We start from the raw sequence: 19,645 nt of genomic DNA, 5'->3' as shown, positions 1-19,645 counted from the left end.
GATAATCCGTCAAAAACAGTTGGCTTGATCTGGAACAAGTAAAAGAGACAACAAGCATTTGCATTCATAATTTCTTGACGGGAACAAGATGTACAACTCTAACAAGACCCAAGACGACTGCGTGCGGCTCCCTTCGACGGAAGAATTTGTTGCTGGGCACGGCGTTTTTGCTAAGCACCAATACGAAACTATTGCATAAGGGTAATGTAGCCTCTGTGGTAGAAGATCGATTATCAAGTGTATTAAAACAAAAATATGGGTCAAATGTCCTAAAGTTGGCAGCCTTTGAAGCCACTGAAAACACAGGGATTTCCTATTTCCTACAGCTCGCAGTTTACAGGTTGTCCACACTCTTCACTACAAAAAAGCCACTTACTCCAAGTTAATTTCCCACATCAGTACACTGCAGTCTTCTCCACCGGCTGTGAACACGTACTTCCCGTCATAAGAACACATCAAGTTAGACACCTTAGAAAACAACAACAAAGAAAACGGTCAAAATGGCGCGAGGTCGACAATGGACGCCTTCCATTCGTCCAAGACAAAACCATTGAAGAAATTCGCCCCGTTCACAAAATTAATCTGGCAAGAAGGCGCTTGACAGGGAAATTACAACTCATGCTTTGGGTTTTTTTTTCAACAGGTTTATCTTTAGGGTGGGGTAGGGAATTATTATCGGCGTTGTGGAAGAAGCTTGATATCAGCCGAACGTTTGCGTTTTATTCTAGGTTGACATTATAACTGAAAGGGACTTGGCGGGAAAAAAAGTTTAAATCATACAAGAACTAGTACAATCTAAACTGAATGATATCTCACACAAAATTAACTCTCCAGTAGTAGGTTGACAATCTAAAGGAATTACACCACTCGTTAAGAGCAAACTCCTTTTTACGTCTGACATAAGAGGGAGGGGTGGGCCTATTTTCGGATAACCGTAATGGACCCCCTCCCCCCAACAACTAAAACTAAAAATAGTCTTTAGCCCTGGTTCAATAGAGCGGTTTTCATTTGAGTGTGGAAAAGTTATTGGTTTTGCACGTTCTACGGTACACGATTGGCTTAAAAAAGTCCCGCCAATTTTTTATCCAATAAGAATTAAAACCAAAACCAAAACCAAACATGACTCACTCGCCCTCGTTTTCCCGCGCTTTGCGTCAGCTGCACGTAATTGCTTCGAGTTTTGATTGGTTCATTGGATTGTCTGTGTCCTTTGTGATTGACTAGAGTGATCACTTTGGTTTTGCTTTTTGTTATCTACCGTTATCTACTAATTTGAATAGGCGTGTTTGGGTTACATATTGACGTGACAGGCGTAACTGCGTTACATATAGACGCGACTGGTATGAAATAGATACTCACTCCCTCTGGATGTGCTATCAAGGCCATGGTCTTGTGTGGATTGCCATCTAATGGTAGACACTGAAGTCCAACCTGAAGACGTAAAATATACATAATTATTAGTCGACTAAGTTAGTTCAGAGGGTCAATAACACAAATCAACCAATCAGATTGCTTCATTGCCGGTCCAAGATTCTCTAGGTATTGGACCGGGCTCTGTCCCGAATGATCCCGCACGATCACTCTTGAAGATTTTTTGGTTGATTTATAAAAAACGTTTCTGAAAAACACTTGCTTTAAACATAAAAGATTCATTTTCTTTTTCTTCCAACTCTCTTTCCCTTCCCGTTTGTCAAACATCAGAGTTGAGTATACGCCTGGTCTAATCAGAATTGCGCGTTTTTTCTTCCGTGATCGTGGCATATTTTTTGTAAACATTTTCAGTCCTGTAATAATATAAATCTTTTATTAACCAAGCTTGCTCGGGACCGTACCAGGACAAAATCGGCCCTCAGTCTTTTTTTGTACGAACCTCACTGCGCTCGGTCCACATTGTCAAGACCTCAGGCGATATTCTCCCAGTACGGCCCTCGCGCTAGGTTTAATAAGATATATATACACTGTACAGTCACTGTGCGATCACCTCCCACTTTGCTCTGACGAAGGACGAATGCTCGAAAAGTCACTACGGCGGTTTATTTGCCTTTATCAACTTCAAGTTGATAAGCAGCTCAAAAATTCCTTCGCCAGTTTCTTGAGAAATTAACGTTGCTCCCTTGCCGTATGGCCCGTCAAAGCACTATCGTCGGATATTTTCCGAACGCGACCACAATAATTTGACATTTTGTCTGGTTCGACTGCACTTTAAATGAATTTTCTTGACTAGTGAAGGAATTCCACGATGAATTCAAAGGAGATTGAAACGCAGCCTCAAATAAAGCCTGACACACGCGATTCAGGTTTTTGGGTTTCCCCTGCCTCACATGACATTCATGGAAAAGATCATAATCTAACCTCTAAGAGACCTTATTCGTATTCCCGGTATTGGACTGGAACTAGCTTGCAACTGAGGCTAATGCGGGGAGTCTCTTCAAATGTAAATGACATTCATCTCTTTTTTACGATATTCCTCCGCATGAGCCTCCATTTCAAGCTAGTTCCAGTCCAATGCCGACAATACGAATATGGTCTATTAGGCTCCATTATCAGCCGCTGTTCGGGACAGGCGCCCGCACTCCTCTCTCTCTTTTTTCTTTTCGGGGCGGAACGTAGACACGGAAGACCAGACGCGAGGGAGCGACGGAAATCGAGTCTAACCTCTTGCACGTGTTTGGTTTATCTCTAAGTCTAATACCATGCTTCGTTAGCCAATCAGATACGAGAATTCTCAGAGCTATAGGATTATAAAAACAATTTTGTAATCAGTTATAAATGACAATTTCTTACCTTGTCCACGGTGATGTAAGCGAGATACCGCGTAAATCTTTCCTCATAAGGTGGCAACACAATTAGCCTGAGAAATAAAACAAACAAAGGGACCAAGTTATAACTTACCGCGTTCAACGAAAAAATAACGTCTCTGCCGGTGTCCCACGAGGAGGAAAATAGGGAGCTTAAGCACGCGCGTTTTTGAGACGCGGACGACAACCGGAAGAGAAGATTTCGCTTGCTAGGACCGTATTGTCTCCCAGATTTTTTATACTACTCATCTCTAATGAAGAAAAGATACTTAGCAATGTGAATATGGTTGTGTACGGACAAGTTAAAAGTGAAAGTAGCTCACTTCCGGCTACCGTCCGCGTCTCAAAAACGCGCGTACTTAAGTTCCCTAATATCAAAATGTTTGGGCAGCAGTTGGCATACGTGAACTAGTTCTGTGACCTGGCCCGTGAACAGGTTCCCAACGAGAGAGGAAAACAATTTGTCAAGCGAAGCGAGCCAGACGTGATGGGGGTTCCCCAGCCATTTTTTCCGTCCCAGACCGCTCTCGTCTTCGGATTACGACGAAATTCATGGTAAAAAAATTGGACAGACGCATGAAAAACCGACGTCAATGTGTTAAACTGACCATGTTTAACAAGCTTAGCTTAACACCAAGCTTAAATTTCGACTTTATTATCAGTAATTTTTAAATAATTTTACATAAGTTTTTAACAGATTCTTAGTTATTGTATATTTAAGAGAGCCACAAGTTTATTAGTTGTGTAACTATTAGCTAGGTGTTACCCTCTTAAAATAAAGACTGATTGATTGATTGACTGCGTATTTATGGACCTTGTCATATTGACGACAAGTTTGGTCAATGACCCTGATTCATTATACCGGAGACCGTAGGCAATTAAGAACAATTAAGTCTTGATGACGATGATTTGAGGGGAACATGGTCCGTCCACAGACCCAGACGTTTATTTTCTTGCTACGAGTTATTTTTTCTTCAAGCAAAGGGGCCACCTCTTTGCGCTAGAGCTTTTTTCAAATCCCTTGCGGTTAATGCTCTTACCAGCGAACACAGACCGATTTCGGGCTTTTGTTTCACCACAGATCGAACAGAAGCCGGAAATCAATCTGTGTTCGCAGGTTATTAATACGTTTGCTTGCGATCTCGACGAACTGAAGACGAAATAGAGGGTCTGTGGATAGAGTTCGACAGACTAAAAGGAATATTTCACTTTTAATTTTTTGAACACATGTTTTTATTCTGTTTCAACGGCTCATTTGCATCTAATCTGCAACCTGTTACTTGTGACCAGCAGTTTACATTTTTCGGGCGTCAAACGCGCTTCACCGTAGTTGATTATTGAACTACCTGAAGTGACCTAATATGTAAGCAACTCAAACTCAGATCAAAGTAATCTCGATCAGTCTTAGGTCCAAAAAGAAGAGAACGAGGATCGTCTTCGATATTCTTTAGGTGGAGATCGAGAACGTTGGTTTGTGCTTGTCACGCACCATTATCACGCAACATACCATGTTACTTTTTCATTATTCACACGTGGCTACTTACCATAACAAGTTGGCTGTTGCCAAAGCGCCATTTCGTCTCGCATAGAAAACGGTCAAACCCACTGAGATGACCCTTACACACACACGAGAGAAAGCATGCCGTCGAACGATCTTCGCCATGACATTAATCCCGACCTTAACTGCGCTGATTTTTCTTGTTATCTGGAGACCGCTCTTGTTTACGTATTTCTTCAGATACACCAAGTTGATTGTTTCAGAAGCTTCCAAAGATGAAATGAGGAGGCAGGACAACAAACTAGAAGTGGCTTATAAGGAATGGAGAATGTATCAAATCGAGAGTAGTTTTGGCCAAGATTGGTGCAAACAGAAGAAAATCGAATCAAGAGGCGATGTAGCATGGCTAACCATCGTGGTCGACGACAAGTTTGCTATCCCTGCGCTGGTTCTTGGTCACTCCATTCGCACATTTTCTTGCCACAAGAACATGGTTGTGTTAATCTCGGAAAGAGTTAGCCAGGGTACAAGAAAAGCGCTTCAAAGTGTTGGCTGGGAGATTCGCTTAGTCGAAGAAATGGACTGCGATTGGTTGGACGCGAAATTAGGAGGAGATCGAAACAGTGGGTTTTTTGGGAAGCCACTTGGATACAGAATAAAAGGCACACACACGCGATTCCACGCGTGGAAATACACACAATATTCTAAAATCATTTATGTTGATGCTGATTACATGCTAATGACAAACATTGATCGACTGTTCGATATTCCAGATGACTTTGCTGCCGCCCCTTGCGCCAGACCAGGTGTAGTGGATCCATGCTTCAATGCAGGACTCCTGGTTTTCAGACCAGATGCTAAGCATTATCTGGAAATCATGAACCTGTGGCAAGAAACCACAATGAAAGACACTTGTCCTGATGATCAAGTCTTGCTCTGGCATTATTACGCTGCTGCTGGTAACTGGAAGGCTTTACCCTTTTCCTTTAACATTAGACTCATAATTTACAGACCTCTAAACTCTTTCCATTTTGCCGGTGGACCACGCTACCATCCACCTAAGCCATGGTCCGCGAAATGCAGACCAAACAGACAAGAAGCCCATGATTATGACAGACCAATTCTTGTTCCTAATGATATGGTATTGATTTTTTGGAAGACTTTATATGAATTGCTAGTGAAGTATAATTTAGAGGACTGGTGGAGATCTACCGAGTTGTTCCGGCCAGCACAAGAGTTTGGCATTGTATCCTATGCTGACTGCAGCAACCAACATGAGTTATAGATGTTAAGGCCTAAGGGGTTTCGCCCCTTTTCGTGAACTCTCCTTTTCCAACAAAAATCTTGTTGTGTAGGCAAACTTTCCTCCCTACCGATTGTTCTATTGATTCAAAGGGTAAAGCCCCGTGAAATTTCCCTCACAGTTGATGTTGGATGTTCCCTCAGGGATCATATGAAGACCCCTACAACCAGTCCGCTCGTGTAAACACTACACGAGGGGAAAAGTCGAGGAGAAAAGCCGTTTCCCTGGGGAAAGTCCCCCCCGTATACAGGACTTATTACGGCCTTATGTGCGGACACGCACGAAGAGGATTAAGTAAGTAATACAGGACTTCAAAAACCTTTCCCCTGGGTTAAGTTAAGGCGGTTTCAGTTCAGTCATCGGGACGAACACATGTGAAATTTTTGGTGACTAGGAACACAGGCGGCCCAGACGTTGCATACGATTAATACGTGACATGCTGTTGGCGATTGCGTTACAATTTTAGCCATTTATATGACAATGTAAGAGAATGCTTCGAAAATTACTCTAAATGCTACGTCTAGAAAACAATTTGAATAAAATGGCTTACCTTACGTTTGCAATGCGTTATTTTGATGTCTGTGGGTTCCTGGAGGTGGTTTAGAGCAAGGAGATCCTCACAGACAGGACTCAGGCAAAAGTATTCTCACATGAGCGACTTTCACGTTTCATTGAAAAGTACAGTGATGCAGACTTAAGCAGACTTAATTTGAAAGATCAACTCCTGCGTCTTTCTGAAGCGTATGAGGTCCATTTCCGAAGGGTAGATACAAAGAAGTCCTTGGCCACAAGTTTGATGGAAGCTATAAGGAGCAAAACCTCAATTCCATTCACTGCTCCCCATAGATGACAGGCAATTTCAAGTGGTTAACACTGTAGCAGATGAAAGCCACGGTGCTGCTAGGATTACACTTAGATTGACAGGTACATACCTGAACATTGTTTCATGTTCTCTTTGATAACAATGGGGTGACAGGCCTACACAACTCCTATCCACGACGGTGTAATAGCCGCTTTGAGAGTTTTGCTCGAACTAGTATATCTTTAAGAATCTGCCCCTTTTATATGGTACGATAGGGGGATCTTTGAATATTTCGCTAAGCAATACTCCTGTTTTTGCGAGGACATTTCACCAGAGTAAAGCCGTTAGAGGTCATAGGTCTGTGTTGTTTCCGCTGTTATCCGCGTGTAATTTGTAGAGTGACACCTCTGTTTTTTGCCACGTGCTAGTTTTTTTGGCACATTTGTATTGCAAGATATGTTTTAAGCTCAGTTTTAAGGCTTGTCAAAATACGGCACAACTCGTAAAAATATACAGCGATACTACACACCAACACATCTTACAAGATATATTAAACGAACTCAAAATGTGCGCTTCACTAGCTGAAATTTTCGTTTCGAGATATGAAGGAAAATATACTTTGGGGCGTTCTTCCGGTGTAATGAGTCAATTACACAAAACGTGTGCCGGAAAATTAATGCCCCGTTGATCGACCAAGTGAAGGCTTAGTTTACTTTAACCGAATAGAGCTCATATCAATTACAAAGCGGGCTTAAATGTTGCTCCTGGCGGGAAATATCCTTTGTAAGATCCGAATTCCGCCGCTCGCGCAACAAGGTTAGTAAGGAAATAAGTTTTGTTCAATTTTTCGTTTTCCGTTTTTTAAATGCCCTAGCTAATTTGGATTCACATTCCATCTAACGAAACAGGTTGAGAGATGCCAGAGACAGGTAAAAAGCGTTCGCGTAAACAAGGGAAAGTAAACCCACGGGGACGTACGCGTGCAGATCAAGAAGTTACCATTTCGAACGGCGAAAGCGCCAAGGAACTTATGATTAGAGCAGTCAACTTCTGCTCAAAGTAGGAACCTCGGTTGCTAGCAGCTAACACATCAGCTCGATCCTTATCAAAAGAATTCGAAAGCTTTTTCCCCTTTGAAGGTTTCTTCGCACTTGCAAAAGTTAGTTGTCGTTAACGCGTTGTTTATCAGCAACATGGCGTCTGCTTATCGACTCTCCCGCCGTTTTTTTCCTTTTCTGAGGTAAGAATATCTGCTCAAAGAACTCCTTTTTGACACACATTATTTAATTTCGGGAAACTAGCATCTTTGTTGGCTGTTTTTGCTGAATCGAGAGGAAGATTGTTCGCGAGACAAAGCCACAATCGTTGCATGTGCATATATTACACGAATGGTTAGGTCTGTTGTTGTGAAGCTAAGTTGAGTGGTCGTCTTCGAATTTCGCACATTGCTCGAAATTCTCTGAAGACCTTCGGATGAAAGTGACCAGTATGCAAAGTTCAGTCATCGACCGATGTTCAAACCCTTAGGTCTCCTTAGGTCTCCAGTATTTAAAAAGATAAAGCCGTTGTGATTTCACGTTAAAATGGGCGCGAAAATTGTTCTTTCTAAGGTCTTGTAAGCATCGTCTTTTGAGCTGGTTGAGTATTTTTTCGACTTTACTGCGAGGACAAGTGGTTCCAGACCATTTATGTCGCTACGTAAAGACTCCATGTTGTCATGAGCTTACAGGTTATGGAGAGTAACGAAAAAAGAAAGCTATTACCTACTGGAACTACTCCCAAGAAGGCTGAGAAATTCCGCAAGAAAGGTATTAGCTTAAACGAAGATGGCAGAAACTCATCTTTGAGATCGCCCTTGTCGTCAACAAGCCGCGAAGAAAAGCGCTTGTTCGCATCGTCCTCGCCAAAGGGAATGAAGGTAAGCTGATGTTCAAGCTTGAAGGATTTAACTAGTATGTCACCAGAGGCGAACAGAGAACTCTAGTTCAGTTTATATGCTTGCACGATGACCGAAATCGCCTTCCTTGACTGCTGTATGGCCAAGTATGAATCCCGCAGACCCCTACTGACAAGAAGCGGCCCAGCATATTCATACCACTACTGGGAAAAGTTGTCTCAGAACTGGTAGAGAGCTAAGTTCATGTGCTATAATTCTTTTCTCGAATTTTTGCTTCTGAAAAAAAAAGGACTACCTGATGTGTGCTTTCAAATTATATTTACAAAAGGATGTGTTGCCTTTTGAGATACTCTTATCTAAGCTTATGTTTTATTATATTTTGTTACTCGCCCCCTTCAAAGATGTTGATTCCAATGTATGTGAGTGTTTGGTGTTTTTTGTTATAGAAGTATGTGAAATAAGTGTTTGTTCTTTGCAAAGCTTACTGTGACAGCGCTGCTAATGTAGTGTGCTGCACTGCTGTGAATTTTTATCTTTTTATATATTCGTAGAAAAGATTCTTGTTTACATGTAGCTTTGCTTGTGAAAAACGCTCCCTTCATAATGATTTGACAGCGGCGAGCCAATCTCGTTCCCAGAGTCTTCGTTCCCCTTGACCAGCGGTCGGAGAACGAGAGCTCAGGGAGCAACCATTTTGAAATAACCAAATTCTGGTGATTCTGCCCATCCGGTTTCACTGCGCAGTCTGCATCTACGGCGCATGCCTGAAATGGTTGCTCCCAGAGCTCTCGTTTTCCGACCGCTGGTCAAGGGGAACGAAGACTCTGGGAACGAGATTGTGGCGAGCAGATCAATTATTTGCCTCAACCTTAGGCTTTGGCAAATAATTTATCTGCGAGACACTGACAAATCACGATATTTTGTGATAACCGAGTTCAATAATTATCTTATCATTAGATCAACAAATTAGTTTTCTTAATTACCCATGAGCAGAATATTTTTCGCGGCCAAACACATTTACACGGTACTACGCATGAGCATAATTATTTTCACCTCTAGGTGATTCGAGGCCTCCCCTTAAAATATTAATTTATTTTTATTGCTATTTGTGGACAGTTATTTTCAGGTTATGTGGTTGGCTCTCGGCCAATGAAAAGGAAGAAAAAAATGCATCGAATGATAATTCAAATTACTCCCTTCTGTAGTATACAAGTTTGTCAACTTTTCGTCACACAGTTCAAACCTTTTGCTGGCCAAAAATTTTAAGGTCTTCAAAAGATGCAAAATTGTCAACACATGATTATTTATTTAATCCACGACTGCAATGAAAAGTAGAATATTAAAAAGAATAATGGGATCTGAAAGATTAGTCAGCATTAAATACTATGGCTTACTTACTAGAATGACATCTATTTTTAAGTTCTACAGTTAGACAAAGAGTTGTGAATCACCCGAGAAAGAAGTACAGTACGCTAGAGGATGCGGAGGATAATTATGGTCTGTCAGTGGACAGACCATAATCTTGGACCCTGACGTCGACACAAACACAAACGTGTGAAATCGCACAACCGCGTCTGCTACGTGATCTTTTAATGCAAATTTACTTCTCATGACAACGTGTTGACAGCTATCAATTAGAGATAATTTATGGTAAGAAACGTTTTTCGTGAATAACTTTGCTTAGAATCAATCTATTCTCATAGAATTTTTTTTCAATGACAGATTGCAATAAGATCTATCTGAAAAAGCGAAAAACAATTTTTTTTGAAAAATGATCAAATTTGGGATACACTGATAACTTAACTCGCAACCAGCTCCTGGTGACCAGAAGTTTACATTTAGCGGGCGTCAAAAGCACTTCACGGTATTTGATTACTGAACCACCTGAAGTGACCTAAAATCAAAGCGACTTAAACTCAAATCAAAGTAATATCGATCAGTCTTAGGTCCGACATTCTTAACGTTGGTTTGTGGTTATCACGCAACATTGCCACCCAATATATTACGTTAATTTTTCATTCCTCACACGTGGCTACTTCGCATAACGATTTGGCTGCTGCCGAACTGCCATTTCTTCTCGCATAGCAAACAGCCAGGAGCAACTTTAGAATACCCGGTCACTTTATTTACATGTGCCCGCGTGCTTTGAAGAACGAGGTATATAACAATAGTTCCTATTCTTATTCAACTTCAGAATACCCGACCACTTTATTTACCTGTGCCGGTGTGCTTTGAAGAACGAGTTATATAACAATAGTTTAACAGCCAAACCCACAGAGATGAACCTTACCCAAACAAGAGAGGAAGCATGCCGTCGAAGGATCTTCGCCATGACATTGATCACGACCATAATTGTGCTGATTTTTCTTGTTACCTGGAGACCGCTCTTGTTTATATATTTCTTCAGATACCCCAAGTTAATTGTTTCAGAAGCTTCGAAAGATGAACCGAGGAGGCATGACAACAACCTAGAAGTGGCTTATAAGGAATGGAGAATGTATCAAATTGAGAGTCGTTTCGGCCAAGATTGGTGCAGAGAGAAACAAATCGAATCAAGAAGCGATGTAACATGGCTAACCATCGTGGTCGACGACAAGTTTGCTGCCCCCGCGCTGGTTCTTGGTCACTCCATTCGCACATTTTCTTGTCACAAGAACATGATAGTGTTACTCTCGGAAACGGTTAGCGAGGGTACAAGGAAAGCACTTCAAAGTGTTGGCTGGGAGATTCGCTTAGTCGAAGAAATGGACTGCGATTGGTTGGACGCGAAATTAGGAGGAGATCGAAACAGTGGGTTTTTTGGGAAGCCACTTGGATACAGAATAAAAGGCACACACACGCGATTCCACGCGTGGAAATACACACAATATTCTAAAATCATTTATGTTGATGCTGATTACAAGCTAATGACAAACATCGATCGACTGTTCGATATTCCAGATGACTTTGCTGCCGCCCCTTGCGCCAGACCAGGTGTAGTGGATCCATGCTTCAATGCAGGACTCCTGGTTTTCAGACCAGATGCTACGCGTTATCTGGAAATCATGAACCTGTGGCAAGAAACCACAGTGAAAGACACTTGTCCTGATGATCAAGTCTTGCTCTGGCATTATTACGCTGCTGCTGGTAACTGGAAGGCTTTACCCTTTTCCTTTAACATTAGACTCATAATTTACAGACCTCTAAACTCTTTCCATTTTGCCGGTGGACCACGCTACCATCCACCTAAGCCATGGTCCGCGAAATGCAGACCAAGCAGACAAGAAGCCCATGATTATGACAGACCAATTCTTGTTCCTAATGATATGGTATTGATTTTCTGGAAAAATTTATATGAATTGCTAGTGAAGTACAATTTAGAGGACTGGTGGAGGTCTACCGAGTTGTTCCGGCCAGCACAAGAGTTTGGCATTGTGCCTTATGCTGACTGCAGCAACCAAGATGAGTTATAGATGTTTTAAAAGGCCGAAGGGTTTTTGCCCCTTTTCGTGAACTCTCCTTTTCCAACAAAAATCTTGTTGTGTAGGCAAACGTTCGTCCCTTCCGATTGTTCCATTGATTCAAGGGGAAAGCCCTGCGGAATTTTCCTCACAGTTGATGTCAGTTGTTCCTTCGGGGATCATACAAGACCCCTACAACCAGTCCCCTCGTGTAGACACTACACGAGGGGAAAAGTCGAGGGGAAAAGTCCCCTCGTATACAGGACTTCAAAAAACTCTCCCCTGGCTTTAGTTAAGTATCGGTGAAGTCATCGGGAAGTACACATGTGAAATTTCCATTGACTAGGAACAAACATTTTGCTGCGATCTCAAACGTACTAGTCTCCTTCGTAACACTTATGTTTGTTGTCACGCAATGCTTAGTGGGGTAAGCGTTGTGTAGCTGCGAAGGGTCATTGTTCACGTGCGCGCACCTTTAGTAAATTATTGCACTTAGCATATTTTAGCTTTAATCTTAGGTGTATTTTGTCTTCTGGTAAATATTATTTTAGGTAGTTAATTTTGCTTCAATTTTGTACTTTGTTAAGGTCTGCATGAGACATTTCTTATTGACGTTTTCAAACAAATTAAATTACCCTATGTATAGGGAAGACGTGTCTAGAAACACTGGTATACGAGCGAGGCGCGATTGGCTCGACAGAGAATTCCAGAAATTCCTAGCCTACGATGTTTTAGTAGAGACTGTAAGTATAATGAGGCATGCGAAAAGCTTACAACTAGTCTAGGACATTCAGATCAAACCCAAAACTTGTTTGGAACTGTTGTACACAAGAAAAATGTTGTAAGATTTTGAAGCGTGTTTAAAAATCTACGATAACCGTAGCTGCCTTCAGGCGATGTTCAGTTATGAAAGTCGTATATGCGATATTTTGTAAGTAAACTACCAGTAAGAAAGTTTCGAAAATTTGGATCTACGAGAAAGATTGGCCTCTTTTCCAGTAGAAACCGAGATCTCAGTAACCGGGCTGGTCCGCCTTCTCATATAGCTTCATATGAACACATCGAAATTTTCAAAAGGAAATAGGAGTGAGACAAGACCTCGGTAACTGCCCCCCTCCCCCCCCCCCCCCGCCCCAGTCAACCGGGCTCATATGATGAGGTCCTAACTTACCTTCTAAGCGGAGTACCATACGTCGGTCCCAGTAAAGTTTGTCTACACATCTTTGTTGTTGAGTTATACAGCTTTAGTTTGAACTGTGAAGAAAGTACATGTAAAATGAAAACTCACGACCATGGAAATAACAACTAAAAAATCTTATCCCGTGAATGTGGCAACAGGGCACAAACAAACATTAAGCCCTGGCCAAACGGACTCGCAAGTAGTCGCAAGTAGCCGCAAGTTGAACTTGCATAGAGGACCATAGAGACTTGCGTTGGGTGGTCAAACGGACTAGCGAGTTTCCTCGTAAGTACACGCAAGTCGCAAGGCAACACCCCGCAGACATATCCTGTATTTCAATGGCTAATAGGTTACCATAACAACGAAAGAAGTCACTCAACTTGCGTTGACTTGGGTTGGGTGGCCGAACGGTGAAAAACTTGCGTCGACTTGCGTGCAAATTTGATCTCGCCCAAAGTGAGCGCAAGTCAACGCAAGTGCACGCAGGGCCTGGCCAAACGGAGTTGCTTTCGACTTGCGCCTACTTGCGAGTCCGTTTGGCCAGGGCTTTTAGCTACGTTTGGCAGTAAATTTTAATACAGATAAGTACAAACTAACATGTAATTCGTTAATGGTTTTTTTCAGGTAACTACATGTACATGTTATATGTTCATAAAAATATCACTTAGTTACAAGAACAGGGAAAGTTTAGGTTTAAAGAAATAAGACTACTTCCACGGTAAAAGCAAGGACATGTCTAACCAAAATGTATCCAAATCACGTTCTATCACCTGTCAACATAACGTTGAAATTTCAAAATGAAGACTTTTATAAAAAGGCTATTTTTATAGAAAAAGCGCAATAAAAGTAATAAACGTTATTGTTAATAGAGTTTCCCTATGAGTTCTAAATGAAAAATGGACACATGCATTGCTACACTATTCGATGAGTATTTTGAAAACCATAGGTAAATGTGTGAAGTTTTTCTTTACAACTCTAGAGATTTCCTAAACCACATTCATTCCCTCACTAGTACCTGATCATTTGCGACTACAAGAAAGTTCTCCTTGACAATTGGTGGATACCAAGCGAAACACTGAGGCACTGCGCTTTGTTCGATTCTCTCTGAACTGATAAGACGTAGATCATCAGTGCTGCTGTTCAGAAGATCATATTCTACCTGATACATAACAAACAAAAAAAACATGTTAATAGGAACCCTGCAAACAGCTCGGTCTGAAAGGTGCACTTCTATAACTCTAGAGACACGACTCCGGGGGCTGGAAACACAAAAAGAAAGAGCTGTTCACATGACAACGAAGCTAGAAAAGAGAATTTACCTTTTGGCAATTGAACTAAACGAAAAAATTTTTGATTCACCCATTGATGAATTACTGAATCGTCTTGACCATTTTCACAACAAATTCACATAGACAGGTCATGAGCACTATGGATGCGAACACCTCTTGAATTGGAGCCAGATTCTCCCAAGTATTACTATAGAGAATGTAACAACAACAACAACAAGGTTTATTTAAACTGTAAAATTAACTTAATTACTAATTAATAAATGAATGTATGAAAACTGATGATGAGAATTTACAAGCTTAACACATACCAATACTCTGTCTTCACCAAGCGAAAGCAACCGAGGGATGTCACTGTCGAGAGCTATTCCAAAGTCGATGTCTGTAAAGATCATCGAACAAATTACATTTACAGATGGTTAATTGACATGGCAGGCAGAAAAAAATTATTTCACTTGCTTTATTCTGAAGTTGCACAATTTTCACTAGAATCAGAGTGAACCTATCGAACTTGAAAACTGTAGGGGACAACCTCAAACTAAGGGAAGTGAGTAACAGCGCTTTTCTCAAGTTTATGTAGCCTGAATTAGTTAAACAGGATTACCCTGGAGAAATCGTATTGGTATAAATTTTGAGCCCTAGCAAACGTCTCTTTTCGCGTGTTTGAGTTACTTTTTGCTACAGACTCAGCACAAGATTCTTGACAGCTCTTGGACTCAACCCTCTGATCTGCTCTGTATCAACCTATCTACTCAATTCCACAGCTCAACTTACTAACCATGAATTTTTTTGTAGTGCGCTCTCTGTTTACCAATATAAACCCAAGGTTGGTCTGAATCATTTTCCTGCGCCTTGAAAACTGTTACACAGCGGTCTAGATCCTGTAAAACACAAATGAGAGACCATGAAGCAAAAACATGAGCAGTGAAAACGTCATTGGTTAAGTGGGGGATAGGGCCAGAAATGATTTGCCTCCACTTGTCCCTGTTGTTAATCACAGCAACAGTTGCAGCCCGGGAACATAATCCCATTTAAATACGTTCACTTTCTACTGTTCTCCTCCATGTTTGATTACGTTTAGGGTAGTTAAAATTATTGGTGCACAGAATAAACCCTCCCCCCCCCCCCCCCCCCCAGGAGATGATACCCTCATATATAGACAAGCTATATAGGGTATGGGCCACTGAATAAGATTTAAATGACCTTTTAGTCCGTGATTTCGACTCACTTCTTTACAATGTCTTTACTCTCTATGTCTGAGCCACATAATACCTTTTTCGATTCAGTTTTCAAGGGGAAAAACAATGCTCTGGCATTTATTTTCGATCGAAAAGTCATATTCTCCAGTCTGAGAGAGAGTAGGAAATGTTTGAGATGTGACGCCAGAGCTCTGATGAATGACGCTCAAAACGTCAGCTTTACAAATGTCTGTCGGTCTGTCTGTCTGTCTGTCTGTCTGACTGACTGACTGACTGACTGACTGACTGACTAACTGACTAACTGACATTCTGTTGGCCAGTAGTTTACTTACACTAGTGGCCAAGTAGCGGGAATCATGAGAGAATTTGATGTTAGTGACACAATCATGACAGTGACTGAACACAGCCAGTCCATCACCACGCCCTTCTTCCTTCAGCATCAAACCATCCAAGATACGTACACTGCCATTTGTAAATCCAACGGCTGAGAATAAAAGAAAACACATCAAATATAAGCCAGTGTTTTATTCCGGATCTAAGACTGTTCAGGACAGCAGGTGCAGGGCACGAGGAGTTAAAGGGGTCAGGGATAGACTTCATGTGCTATGTGGTTGCTGGCTAATTGCACCGGCTGAAGGAGAGGTTATCACCAGCTGAAATTTCATTAGAAAGCTAAGACTTGGGATAACTTTCAAGATGAAAGGGTAGAAAAGCCAGTTTGGTTTGTTAAACAGCCAGCTCAGTTTTTTCTTAGCTACATCCTTGTGACATCCTTGTTAACATGCAGCACAAAAAACGTCACAACAAATCCTTGAGACTGTAGTCAATTGTTTTTCTTAGTCTTCCAAAAGCAAAAATGTAGTGGTATTTCAGATTTTCAAAATGCTACAATGCAGGATTCCCAGATCTCCCTGACTGGACAGGAGTCAGTAGTGATGGACACTACTACAGAATCTTTAAGAGTCCGGTGTGTACTAGAAATTCAGAATCCCTGCTTTCTCTAGGTGCTGCCAACTAAATGTATCAATGCTAACCTAGCAAGATGGCAATTAAGACTCTTTAGAAGATAGTAGATAGAGGCAGGACATGGAATTTTAAGACCTGTTGAAGTTTCTGAATTTTCAGGTTGTGAATACCTTGAGTCAACATTTTAAACACATGACATTGACAGCAAATGTTACCAACCTAAGAGATCCCCAGATGGATTGAACGTCATGCACTGGATCATCAGTTGACGCTGATCAAACATTCGACTTGTAAGCAGTTCTCTGTAAATAAAATAAAATGAAATGAGATGAGACGAGACGAGACGAGACGAGACGAGACGAGACGAGACGAGACGAGACGAGACGAGACGAGACGAGACGAGACGAGACGAGACGAGACGAGACGAGACGAGACGAGACGAGACGAGATGAGATGAGATCCCTGCTCCCCTATAATGTCAGATTGAAATGTAATTAGGTCTGTTAGTATATTACTTTATATTCACACACCACTTACATTCTGTATTTAGAGATATTCCTAAATTGTTGAAGTATTGCATTCTCTTTAAAATGTTTTGAGTGAACAATGATTTGCAGCTCAACCCAAGGAACACCCCTTTGGCACAAAATATTGCTTAAAAAAGTGTGTATTTTGGTTTCTTTGACAGTCTTCATTTTAAAACGCCCACATCATATTTTGAGTTTCTTTGCAGTACCTCTAGGAGTATTTAAAGAAAAACCACTAATTGAAAACAGCTTTATCTCTATATTGATATGCCAGATCTAAGTGTTTGGTCCAACTTTCTTGGTATCCTGTAATTTATTTCAACCATACCCAAAACAAAAAATTCTGGTACGATTTTAAATACTGCTTTTCAAACGTTTAGCAAACGTTTCAGAAGAGTACCTCTCAAACTGTGCCCGCATTTAACACCTTAACACCTACATGTAAAACCTTAAGCCATCTTCGCACATGTATGGACTTAAATGTGACTGGGATAAAATAAAAACCTCTCTAAATTCTTGTTTTGCCATAAAAGAAGAATGCAGCTCTGTTCTTGTAGGAACTCTACTGGGGTTCTTTGCAAAAAAACAACAGCAACAACAACAACCATAACTATTGCACTGAACATACTTTTTTTCGTAGTCCCAAAGTTGAAGTAGGCCTGAATAACTTCCAATACAAAGTCTTGGCCTGGAAAACAAACAAATAATGCATATTTGAAAGTAAATGTGTTATAACTTCTAGAAAAACAACAACAACAACTTACAGTACTGATAAACAAATAAATTACTCCAATTACTGGGGAAGAAAGAATGTTGTTTCCTGTGAATGGATCCAAAACATGTTGCTAACCACTAAAACATGTTTAAAAAATCTTAAACTCTACCGCTGATTTTACAGCAGTCATCATTTTGAAAACCTGCTCAGTTTTGACTCTGCTGCTTAAAAATGAATTAAAAGCAAAAAAAAATTAAAAGAGTAAGAGAATAACAAGAGCAACAACAACAACAACCAACTATTTACTTGCCACAAAATATATAGAGTAAGAAAAAAAAAAGAGAATAAACTTACATGTAACTTTAAAATTTAGGCTACTTAGAACAGTAAATACTCAACAAGCTGAGTAGTCTAATTTACAAACTTTATCTGGGTTGTAAAACTCATAACAGAAAAAAAATAATTAAGTTTTGGGTAAATAAATTTAAAAGAAAGAAATAGGGGAAAAAGGCACCAAATAATGAGGGAGCTGATTGATCAATTTAGGCAAAAGGTTACAAGCAACACAATGTAGCATCTGTCACTCTTAACAAACAACTTACTCAGAGGGGTGGCATGCTATGGCATGTGTGTCACTATCATGTTCCTTGCGGACAAACTGCAGTTCAAAAGTGGATTAAGAAGGGAGATTATTTCACCAACGACCAATTCCCAGTTCTTTTAAATGAATTATTTAACTGAGTTGACAGTTTGAGCTGAAGTGACTTGGTGTATAAGCAAAAGTAAATTATAAACAATTCATTATCATTGATAATTATATTAACGAGTACATAGCAACAAGAAAATAATTTTATGTCCTACAGAATTTAAAAAAATCATACTAGACCAGATATGAAGAGGGATGGAGAGGACATAAACCAACATTTCAAAATATGATATGCAGACATCACGACTGATTTGTTTCCTACTAACCAAGTTTAACAATGACTATCATTTCTTTCTCCATGTCCTTGATCAATGAGAAAACTAGATGTTTGTCACCTTTAAATCTAGCACAATATAAATGTGCTTGGTCCATCTACCAGAGGACTTTCATCTCTTGTATCTCAGGGGTATTACATCTAACTGGTACATAAAAGGTCACGACTTTGATTGACCTGCTACAAGAACTTGTCTTATTGATAGGTTAAAATATCTTTTAGATTAGTGGTGCATCTAGCTGATGCATGAAAGGTCAGAACTTTCATTGTCCTGTTGCAGGAGATGGGGTCACCAGATTAATATTAATAATAATCTTTCTTTCAATTTAGCAATACCTTACCTTAAGTTCACTTCCGTCAGTAGCAAAATGAGCAATGTTAGCTGTCGATGTACTGATCACAAAATCATTCACTATGAATGGGTTGGCATCTAAAGTAGAGCTGGCAGGAAAGTTTCTTTTCTCTGGAGTAGTTCTAAAATAGTGATGAGATTCACTCAATGATCAATAAACTACTGTACAGTAATCAAACATCGTTTTAAAGAGAACATAACAATACCCACCAACACTGTCAAATAGGCACAAAAAAGGCAGATGATGATGATGATGATGATGACCGATTATTTTAACATTAAATTAATTCATTAATTTCATTTGTTTCAGTACAGTACAGTAAGGACAATATGTGTATCAAGTTAACAAATGTATAGCCTGCAGAGCAGGCGAGATTTTTTCAAGCGAGCGCTCACATCGTAAAAAGTTTAGCCGCCATCTTGAATTTTTCATGCAGTGGAAGACTGGAGAGAAAGAAAGTTTTAACAAGGGGGTGAATGATAGGCAAGACGAAGGATAGGGGAGGGGATGGGGCGAAGAATTTTCCCCTCCCCCTTCCCCCACTGTCTAACATGGCGGTCTAACATGGCGGTCGCAAGGTTGTAACGCTAACTCGCCCCAATAAGACGCCTGCACTGCAGGCTAACAAATGTAGTGTTGTGAGTTCCAAAAATACCAGATATTTTACTTGATTGAGATTGATTTTTTGATGAAATATCTTA

At 40.6% G+C, this 19,645-nt stretch overlaps 3 protein-coding genes across 3 annotated transcripts in view; 2 read left to right on the top strand and 1 right to left on the bottom strand.

The window, feature by feature from the left end:
* The window catches only part of LOC145463763 (cilia- and flagella-associated protein 251-like), a 35,886-nt gene that overhangs the window by 2,931 nt on the left and 13,310 nt on the right, over positions 1–19,645 (bottom strand). The window contains exons 12-23 of the mRNA XM_081447552.1: positions 18,933–19,065; positions 18,214–18,269; positions 17,525–17,584; positions 16,589–16,671; positions 15,736–15,887; positions 14,983–15,085; positions 14,516–14,586; positions 13,934–14,077; positions 12,910–12,992; positions 2,785–2,851; positions 1,360–1,431; positions 377–468 (exon numbers count right to left, since the gene is read on the bottom strand). Coding sequence (XP_081303678.1) covers positions 377–468; positions 1,360–1,431; positions 2,785–2,851; positions 12,910–12,992; positions 13,934–14,077; positions 14,516–14,586; positions 14,983–15,085; positions 15,736–15,887; positions 16,589–16,671; positions 17,525–17,584; positions 18,214–18,269; positions 18,933–19,065 — 1,116 coding nt within the window. The remainder of the gene's footprint in view (positions 1–376; positions 469–1,359; positions 1,432–2,784; positions 2,852–12,909; positions 12,993–13,933; positions 14,078–14,515; positions 14,587–14,982; positions 15,086–15,735; positions 15,888–16,588; positions 16,672–17,524; positions 17,585–18,213; positions 18,270–18,932; positions 19,066–19,645) is intronic.
* Positions 2,832–9,938, top strand: LOC145463767 (glycogenin-1-like). Its single transcript, XM_081447559.1, has one exon. The coding sequence runs from the start codon at positions 4,409–4,411 to the stop codon at positions 5,579–5,581; it is 1,173 nt and encodes a 390-aa protein (XP_081303685.1). The 5' UTR covers positions 2,832–4,408; the 3' UTR covers positions 5,582–9,938.
* LOC145463766 (glycogenin-1-like) lies at positions 10,063–12,851 on the top strand. Its single transcript, XM_081447558.1, has one exon. The coding sequence runs from the start codon at positions 10,578–10,580 to the stop codon at positions 11,748–11,750; it is 1,173 nt and encodes a 390-aa protein (XP_081303684.1). The 5' UTR covers positions 10,063–10,577; the 3' UTR covers positions 11,751–12,851.

The sequence above is a fragment of the Orbicella franksi genome, chromosome 12 (assembly GCF_964199315.1).
Source record: "Orbicella franksi chromosome 12, jaOrbFran1.1, whole genome shotgun sequence".
Taxonomy (NCBI): Eukaryota; Metazoa; Cnidaria; class Anthozoa; order Scleractinia; family Merulinidae; genus Orbicella; species Orbicella franksi.
Note: the sequence above shows the minus strand (reverse complement) of the source record. Positions and strands in the feature narration are given on the sequence as shown.

What these genes read in the sequence shown, in the direction of transcription:
- LOC145463767 (XM_081447559.1), top strand. Translation starts at nt 4,409, where the DNA reads ATGACCCTTACACACACACGAGAGAAAGCATGCCGTCGAACGATCTTC.
- LOC145463766 (XM_081447558.1), top strand. Translation starts at nt 10,578, where the DNA reads ATGAACCTTACCCAAACAAGAGAGGAAGCATGCCGTCGAAGGATCTTC.